The following is a 9,973-nucleotide window of genomic DNA, read 5'->3' on the forward strand; positions in this document are numbered from 1 at the left end:
CCAAATAAGGAAACACTGCAATACCCTGTTCTCTGATTATTGGAGCTGTTGCTAGGCCAAATGGAAGAGCAACAAATTGGTAATGCTTGTCTAGAAAAGAGAATCTCAGGAACTGATAATGTTCTGGATGAATCGGAATATGAAGGTAAGCATCCTGCAAGTCTATTGTAGATATATAATGTCCTTGCTGAACAAAAGGCAGAATAGTCCTTATAGTCACCATCTTGAAAGTTGGTACTCTTACATAACGATTCAAAATTTTCAGATCCAGAACTGGTCTGAATGAATTTTCTTTCTTTGGGACAATGAATAGATTTGAATAAAACCCCAGGCCTTTTTCCTGAAAAGGAACCGGCATGATTACCCCTGAAACCTCCAGATCTGAAACATACTTCAGGAAAGCCTGAGCTTTTTCTGGATTCACTGGGATGCGTGAGAGAAAAAATCTTCTCACAGGAGGTCTTACTCTGAATCCTATTCGGTACCCCTGAGAGACAATGCTCTGAATCCATTGATTTTGGACAGAATTTGCCCAAACATCCTTGAAAAACCTTAATCTGCCCCCTACCAGCTGAACTAGAATGAGGGCCGCACCTTCATGCGGACTTAGGGGCTGCTTTGGTTTCTTGAAAGGCTTGGATTTATTCCAATTTGAGGAAGGCTTTCAATTGGAAATAGATTCCTTGGGGGAAGGATTAGGTTTTTGTTCCTTATTGTGACGAAAGGAACGGAAACGATTAGAAGCCTTAAATTTACCCTTAGGTTTTTTATCCTGAGGCAAAAAAACTCCTTTTCCTCCAGTGATAGTTGAAATAATAGAATCCAACTGAGAACCAAATAAATTATTACCTTGGAAAGAAAGAGATAGTAATCTAGAATTAGATTTCATATCAGCATTCCAAGATTTAAACCACAAAGGTCTTCTAGCTAAAATAGCTAAAGACATGGATCTAACATCAATTTTGATAATATCAAAAATGGCATCACAAATAAAATGATTAGCATGTTGCAGTAAGCGAACAATGCTAGATATGTCAGAATCCAATTCTTGTTGCGCTAAATTCTCCAACCAAAAAGATGAAGCAGCTGCAACATCAGCCAAAGAAATTGCAGGCCTAAGAAGATGACCTGAATATAAATAGGCTTTCCTTGGATAAGATTCAAGCTCCCTATCTAAAGGATCTTTAAAGGAAGTACTATCTTCCATAGGAATAGTGGTTTGTTTAGCAAGAGTAGAAATAGCCCCATCAACTTTGGGGATCTTTTCCCAAAACTTTATTGCAATTGCTGGCAAAGGATACAATTTTAAAACCTTGCAGAAGGATTAAAAGGAGTACCTGGCTTATTCCATTCCTTAGAAATCATGTCAGAAATAGCATCAGGAATAGGAAAAACCTCTGGAGTAACCACAGTAGGTTTAAAAACAGCATTTAAACGTTTACTGGTTTTAATATCAAGAGGACAAGCTTCCTCAATATCCAAAGTAATTAACACTTCTTTTAACAAAGAACGCATATACTCTATTTTAAATAAATAAGTAGATTTGTCAGTGTCAATGTCTGAGGAACGATCTTCTGTTTCAGATAGATCCTCATCAGAAGAGGATGAATTATTATGTTGTCGGTCATTTGAAATTTCATCAACTGAATGAGAAGTTTTAAAAGACCTCTTACGCTTATTAGAAGGTGGAAATGCAGACAAAGCCTTCTGAATAGAATCAGTAACATTCTTTAAAATTCATAGGCATATCATGTACATTAGAAGTTGAAGGAACTGCAACCGGCAATGTACTATTACAGATGGACACTCTATCTGCATGTTAAAGTTTATCATGACAACTAATACAAATGACATTAGGAGATATAATCTCCACAATTTTACAACAAATGCACTTAGCTTTGGTAGAACCGATGTCATACAGCAAAGTTCCAGCAGATACTTCTGAGGCAGGATCAGATTGAGACATCTTGCAAAATGTAAAAGAAAAAACAACTTATAAAGCAAAATTATCAATTTCCTTATATGACAGTTTCAGGAATGGGAAAAAATGGATATAGCATAGCCCTCTGACATAGAAAGAGGCAAAAGCAATGGGGCAATAAATAATGAAAAAAATTTGGCAGCAAGTATGACGCACAACGTAATGGAAACATTTTTTGGCGCCAACCATGTCCGGAAATGACACATTCGCGTTATCAACGACGCAACCCTGTGGGAACCCCTGCCTCAAGTACGACGCCGGAAATGACGAACTTGCGTCAACGGATGTGCTTTTCGCGCCAAGAATGACGCAATAAAGTGTAGCATTTAGCGCACCCGCAAACCTAAGACAGCCCGCAATTTGAAACAAGTAGTCAATTGAAAAAAAGTCTAACCCCAGGTAAGAAAAATATTTCTCAATATTAACTTTCCCAAATATGAAACTGACAATCTGCAAATGGAAATGCATGAACCTGACTCATGGCAAATATAAGTACAATACATATATTTAGAACTTTATGTAAATGCATAAAGTGCCAAACCATAGCTGAGGTGTCTTAAGAAATAAAAACATACTTACCAAAAGACACCCATCCACATATAGCAGATAGCCAAACCAGTACTGAAACAGTTAACAGTAAAGGTAATGGTATATGAGAGTATATCGTCGATCTGAAAAGGGAGGTAGGAGATGAATCTCTACGACCAATAACAGAGAACCTATGAAATAAACCCCCGTTAGGAAAATCATTGCATTCAATAGGTGATACTCCCTTTACATCCCTCTGACATTCACTGTACTCTGAGAGAAATCGGGCTTCAAAATGCTGAGAAGTGCATATCAACGTAGAAATCTTAGCACAAACTTACTTCACCACCTCCATAGGAGGCAAAGTTTGTAAAACTGAATTGTGGGTGTGGTGAGGGGTGTATTTATAGGCATTTTGAGGTTTGGGAAACTTTGCCCCTCCTGGTAGGATTGTATATCCCATACGTCACTAGCTCATGGAAATTCATAATGATTTTTTTTTTTATATAAATGTTAAATTTTATTGGGACATCAACACTTCTAAAAATAGTATAACAACTCTATTAGCTCATGATCACAGTTTATAAATAAGTTCACATAAACAAGAGATTGAGGTTAATTTCTCATATACGAAGCTGGTTGCAGTATGTTCCTTGCTGTAAATCCCTCCGTTTTTCCCGTCTTTTTCTTTTTCTTTTTTTCTTTCTCTGTCCTTCTCTTTCTTCACTTCTATTTTCACTATTTGATCTTTACCCAGTGCCATATTCCTCTTGGTTACCTTCTAGATTGGAATTATAAAAATTTAGCAGCCTATAGAAAAATTATGATTACAAGGGCATTATGTGACATTGAAACTCAATATTCTCAGTAACATATGTTATGTATTGTAAGATCAGAGCATTGGGTTAGAAGCATCATTTCATGTCATTATAATAATGGTTGTTAAGATCTTGTTCTGTTTCATGTTATTTCTGATCATGCTGATATGTTTATTTTGATTGCTTTTACATAAAGCAAACAGATCAACAAACAAACTAAAAATAAAAAAATCATATAAATGTTTGAAAAATCAAACACCCTTTATCTGCACTTCCCTTACTTGTCCTCCACCCCCCTTTGTTCATCTCTACTTCTTTTGTACCTGAAATATAGTGCTACAGCCTATGGAAAGCTTTAACGTAAGCTTCTATAGAAAGTCATCTCTCTGCTTCTGCTCAAGTGTTGGCACTGCAAGACACTATCATTTTCAATATTAAATTACAGGAAAAGCAGGCAAATAGATAATAAAAATGCTTTGTGACATAAGCTTGTTAGGAGACCAACAAGGCAATCAGCTGCAGTATCTCAATTTTGATGATAACCTCTCTGTTTATACACAGACACACACAAACACTATCTCTAAGGCCCTGGTATTACAAATCTCTCTGCTCAGGTGACCTATTCTAAAATGATCCTCCAGCACTGCAAAATCCCTAGTAAAATTTTCAAAAGGCACTGATTGGTGACTTAATATACTTATTACTCATAACTTTCGGATTTGCACTTAACTTTCACAGTGATCAGCTGTTGAATTAAAGGGACAGTCAAGTCCAAAAAAAATCTTTCATGATTTAAATAGGGAATGTAATTTTAAACAACTTTCCAATTTACTTTTATCACCAATTTTGCTTTATCTTCATATTCTTAGTTGAAAGCTTATTCTAGGAGTTTCATATGCTAATTTTTTAGACTTTGAATACTGCCTCTAATCTGAATACATTTTGACCACTAGAGGGCATTAGTTCATGTGTTTCATATAGGTAACAATGAGCTCATGCACGTGAAGTTACCCTGGAGTGAGCACTGATTGGCTAAAATGCAAGTCTGTGAAAGGAATTGAAATAAGGGGGTAGTCTGCAGAGGCTTTGATACTAGGTAATTACAGAGGTAAAACGTGTATTATTATAACTGTGTTGGTTATGCAAAATTAGGGAATGGGTAATAAAGGGATTATCTATCTTTTTAAACAAAAATTCTACTGTTGACTGTCCTTTTAAACACATTAAACACATGGTTTAGAAGAAGAGCTTATCACTTCTAAAATGACAGGGAATTCAATTTATATACATACAACACACTCTCTCTCTCACACACAGACAAACATACATTTGGAATGCTGCCATTTACATGCTTGCTCTTTTCCCTTCAGAATCTCGCAGTTGAACTGGTGTCTGTTCTTCACCGGTTGCTGCTTATGCGAGAGTCTCCAGAAGTGCAAATTCTAGCGCTGGAGGTCGGGAAACAAATCCTAAATGCAGTGAAAGAGCATGTACTTGAGAAGAGGAGGAGTGCCGAGGGTGAGCACAAGGAGAACAGGAGCTTGTTTAGTAGATTGATATATCAGTCTTGTTTTTGTGACCTCTTTAAACCCAGACAGTTGCTATACACGTTTTCTACTCCTCTGTTTTGATTCCATGACGTAAAATGCTGTCTTTGATTTTTCTCTGTTTTCTATTTTTTTTCTCTTTGACTTATTTTTACTTTGATTCTTCCTGTTTTTGTCATAAGCCAGATAGATAGCCCAGCATGCTAATGCACTGTGGCTGAGCTCTGTAGCAACCCGAGCGTTGCAGGAATGATCTCTGGCGAGGTCCACTCAGCCTTTCATCCTTCCGAGCTCGATAAAATGAGCAGCGCCTTGAGACCCTTACGGGTGATTAGACGCACTTTACAAGTACCCAATACATACATACACATACAGCACTTTTTTTTTAACCCCATTTGACTTTTGAGATACACATGATTTCCACATAATTTCTTTCATGTCTGTCTTTTTTTCTACTTGCAGTGGATGATGGTGCAGAAGAAAAAGAGACCCTTCCTGTATATGGTGAAGGTCCTGATACTGGAGGTCTGGTGCCTGGGCACTCGCTGGTTTTGTCTGCTTTGGAAATGTGTCTCTGTATCCTGGTCAGACAATTACCTCAGCTCAGTCCACGATTGTCTGGAAACTCAGTAAGAAGCATAACAGCACAACCTCTCTCACACCAAGTCAGCCACTTGGTGTCTGCGTCTTTGGGTATTCTAGCAGATCTGCCCTCTCTCTGTTCCCCAGAAGGTAAGTGGAAGGTTGTATTAACACAGTGACACTTATTAATTTGTTCTGCTTTGGTCCTACTTTGGGAGGTCATTCTTATACCATTATAGTAAAGGGCTCCCAAGTGTGTTCTCGGTCATCCACCGTAGTGTAATTTGTCATTATTTTCTTTACTTATCTTTTAAATATACCTACAGATTTCAGTGCACATTTTTGGAGAAAATAGCATGTAGAGTTTGAGTGAACATAGTCCAAAATATAAATCTTTTCCATCTAAAAGGGACGAGAGTCCACGGCTTCATTCATTATTAGTGGGAATTAAGAACCTGGCTACCAGGAGGAGGAAAAGACACCCCATCCAAAGGCTTAAATACCTCCCCCACTCACCTCATCCCCAAGTCATTCTTTGCCTTTCGTGACAGGAGGTGGCAGAGAGGTGCCGGAATATCGGATGTCTCTTATGAGGGGTTCTACCCTTCGCTATGGAGTTTAAGAGTTTAAGTAGCCCTTTAAGCTTCTCAACTTGAGGGCCTGGGTGAACGTTAAAGTCTGGAGATGCAGTGGGAGCTTCCCTTTGCAACACCATCCCGACTCATATTAACAGCTCCTTTAGCAATCAGCATTGACGAGTTTCGCAGATTGTTTTCTTCTCTCAAGTCCATGTCAAGAGCGCAGCTACTACTTGTCACACTTGAAGGGCCGTATTCCTGTTCCACTACGTAGATTCTGGTAAGATTGTTTCATTTTTACATAATGATAACACAGAAGCAGGGCCACAGTGTGGCGCCTTTATATTTATAGAATCAAGGGGTAATATTCCTATGAGGGGATTATTGAGCAGGGGGGTATGTACATGATAAGTTTATTATGTGATTGCTGCGTGATGTGCAAGGACATGGCTCTGGCATTTTTGTGGAACTGACAGGTTCTCTTCTGGGAGTTTTGCGTGGTTTTGGCGCGCCTTCTCATCGGCAGGGGCGGTCCTGCGTAGTCATCCTTGTGACCGGGTGGGGCTCTTCACTTGCGACTGAGGAGACAAAGCGGTTTCTGAGTCCGGGTCATAGGAGGTGGTGAGTGCCCTGGCCATTGGTGGTTATAAAGGTGCATGTTCTAGTCTTTTTTCTAAAAGCTATGGAGGATTCTGACACGTTAGAGGGTACTCCCTCTTTAAGTCTTATACCTGTGTTTATTGAGGTTTTGGTAGACCAGCCAGCACAAACTGTTCCACATGCCTTGAGAAGGCTACGACTTCCAAACATAAGAGAATGTCTAGCACTACTGAGCTGTCCACCTCTGAGGGGTCTCCGTCACGTGAGGTGCATTCCCCATTGGCGTCCCCTATACCACATGCAGCGCCCCAGGATCCGACTGTTACCCCTTTGGGGGAAATTGCTTGGCCTTCGGACTTTGCGGACCAGCTTGAAACGGCAGTCGCTAAGGTGAATCCATGCTTTGCCGCTTTCTGCTAAGCGCAAGTGTAGAGGTTTTCATAGCGGCTCGACCCAGGAGTTGTGTCTGTCGGACGCCCCAGAGGGGTGGTACGATGACGAGGCCCAATCTGAAGAGGCCCTTTCGCGGTCGGAGTCCGTGTCATCTAAACCTCCGGCAGCAGAGGAACATGGTTTTTGGTTTTAAATGGAGAACTTGCGTTTTTTGTTAAAGCAATTGCTGGCTACCTTAGAGGTTCAAAAAAATTTGTAACAGGAGCACCAGGTATAGTGATAAAATAATAGACTTTATTGAAAAACAAAGGGTATCATAAACCCTGGGTAAGAACACCATAACAAACAATCAAACAGATGAACAAAAGGCTGACCGGTTTCGGCTGCTGCCTTACTCCTAGCCTGCTTAAAACTGCTAAACAGTTCACAACTTTAAAAACCCTCATCTGTCATTCTATTGGTTTAGGGAATCACACCCCTTTTCTTCCAGCTTCATTCAATTACACACTCATTTAGTTACACCAGTGTGTCTACGGTTTATATTCTCAGCTTATAAAGAAAAATAAAACATCTGATTTACCTCTCAACAATACTGAATTTTACACCTAGACTCTGTAAATTAAAAAAATTGACTCTTATTAGTTGATTACCGTGTGTACATGTTTTAAATTCACTTTGGTACATTATACTATTGTAACATAGGATGTCATGCTCCAGGTTAAACCCTAATCGGTAAATATAATTGTAATAACCATTCGCGATATACGCTAATATAGTGAAAATATCCTGCTATTTGACAGGTAAGGCTTACCCTGAAACTCTGCAATCACAAACTACATTGCGCTGTGTGGCTTGCACCCTGATCGGCATAGGTCACTGTTCAATAAGTGTTCCTATTTGACGAAAAGCGTTTTGCGACAGCCTGTCAGCATGCAAGTCCGGAACCCAAACTACCAGAGGAGCCCTCCATTCCTCAGTTGGATAAGGTTTACGAGGACAGCGTGGTTCCCTAGACCTTCCCGGTTCCTGTCAATATGGTGAACATTATTAAGAATGAGAGGGAGCGATAAGGTTCTTCCTTTTCCCCTTCTCAATTTAAAAAGCTTTTCCCCGTCCCGGAGGCCCAGCTAGAGTTGTGGGGGACTATTCCCTAATTTGTGTCCCTTTTGTGGGGATAAGGCGCAACGTGCTCAGCCCACAGCAAAAGCGGACCAATCCAAGGGTGCCTGGAAGCCTGCTCAAGCTTGGAATAAGTCTAGGGGCGACCCCCGACTGGTCTGCGGACAGAGTGGGGGGCAGATTGTCTCTGTTCTTAGAAGCCTGGTTGCAGGATGTTCAGGACCCGTGGGTTCTGGAGGTGGTCGCCCAGGGCTACAGGATAGGGTTCAAGTCCTCTCCGCCCAGGGGCAGATTCTGTTAAACTTGTGTTCAAGGCCGGAAAAATGAGAGGCCTTTCTGGGGATCTCTCTGCTCTAGGGGTTATCGTACCAGTACCCCAGGCAGAAAGGGGTCTAGGGTATTACTCCAATTTGTTCGTGGGCATGTTCCGCCCGATTCTGGACCTCAAATGTTTAAACAAGTTTCTGTCCGTTCCGTCGTTCAAAATGGAAACGATCAGATCCATTCTTCCCCTAGTCCTAGAGGGGCAGCTAATGCTCTCTATAGATTTGAGGGATGCCTACCTTCATGTTCCGATTCACAGGGACCATGTCGGGTTCCTCAGATTTGCCTTTCTGGATCAGCATTTCCAGTTCGTGGCCCTTCACTTCAGTTTGGCGACGGCCCCGAGAGTCTTTACCAAGGTCCTGGGGGCCCTTCTAGCAGTAGCCAGATCCCAGGGCATCGCGGTGGCGCACTATCTGGACGATATTCTGGTTCAGGTGCCGTCATACCATCTGGCAGAGGTCCACACCAGGGTCCTACTGCAGTTACTTCAATCTCACGGTTGGAGGATCAATTTCGAGAACAGTTCTCTGGTTTCCAGTACCAGAGTGGAGTTCTTGGGCATGATCAAAGACTCGGTGTCCATGAAGATCTTTCTCACGGACAAGCGACGCGCAAAGATGTCGTCCTCCTGTCTTGCCCTTCAGTCCAGGCGGAGCTAATAGACGCATTGGAGATGCCTTGGGGGTTCGGTCTAGTATACATATTCCCTCCGTTACCGCTTCTTCCTTATGTAGTGGCGTGTATAAAGCATGAGGGAGCGTCCTCCATTCTGATTGCTCCTTCGTGGCCAAGGAGGGCGTGGTTTGCGGATCTGGTGGGGATGTCATCCTCTCCGCCATGGAGGTTACCCTGTCGCAGGGATCTGCTGGAACAGGGTCCTTTTCAACACCAAAATCTTGATTCTCTGAGGCTGACTGCATGGTGATTGAACGCTTAGTCTTGGCAAAAAGGGGTTTTGCGGAAAATGTGATTGACACTCTGGTTCAGGCAAGAAAGCCGGTCACTCGTGGCATCTATCATAAGGTTTGGAGGACTTACTTGTCCTGGTGTGAGACTCATGGCTACCCTTGGCACAGGGTGAGTGTATCCAGGATTTTGGCCTTTCTTCAGGAAGGATTGGAGAAGGGTCAAGCTCCCTAAAGGGGCAAATTTCAGCTTTATCTGTTCTGTTACACAGGAGACTCGCTGATCTCCCTGACATACAATCCTTTGTTGAGGCTTTATCTCGAATCAGGCCTGTCTTTAAGCAGTCTGCTCCCCCTTGGAGCTTAAACTTGGTACTTAAGGTCTTGCTGAAGGTTCCGTTTGAACCTATGCATTCGCTTGACATAAAAATTCTATCATGTAAGGTTCACTTTCTGTTGGCCATTGCATCTGAGCTGGCGGCCTTGCAATATGAGCCCCCTTATCTGGTGTTTCATGCAGATAAGGCTGTTCTTCGCACTGGTGTGGGGTTTCTCCCCAAGGTTGTGTCTAACCGCAACATTAATCAGGAGATAG

General features: G+C 41.6%; 1 protein-coding gene across 1 annotated transcript in view; it reads left to right on the forward strand.

Moving 5' to 3' along the window:
- Positions 1-9,973, forward strand: part of HEATR5A (HEAT repeat containing 5A) — a 373,796-nt gene that overhangs the window by 248,582 nt on the left and 115,241 nt on the right. Inside the window, exons 30-31 of the mRNA XM_053697931.1 lie at positions 4,698-4,845; positions 5,337-5,606. Coding sequence (XP_053553906.1) covers positions 4,698-4,845; positions 5,337-5,606 — 418 coding nt within the window. The remainder of the gene's footprint in view (positions 1-4,697; positions 4,846-5,336; positions 5,607-9,973) is intronic.

This window comes from Bombina bombina, chromosome 1 (genome assembly GCF_027579735.1).
Source record: "Bombina bombina isolate aBomBom1 chromosome 1, aBomBom1.pri, whole genome shotgun sequence".
Classification (NCBI taxonomy): Eukaryota; Metazoa; Chordata; class Amphibia; order Anura; family Bombinatoridae; genus Bombina; species Bombina bombina.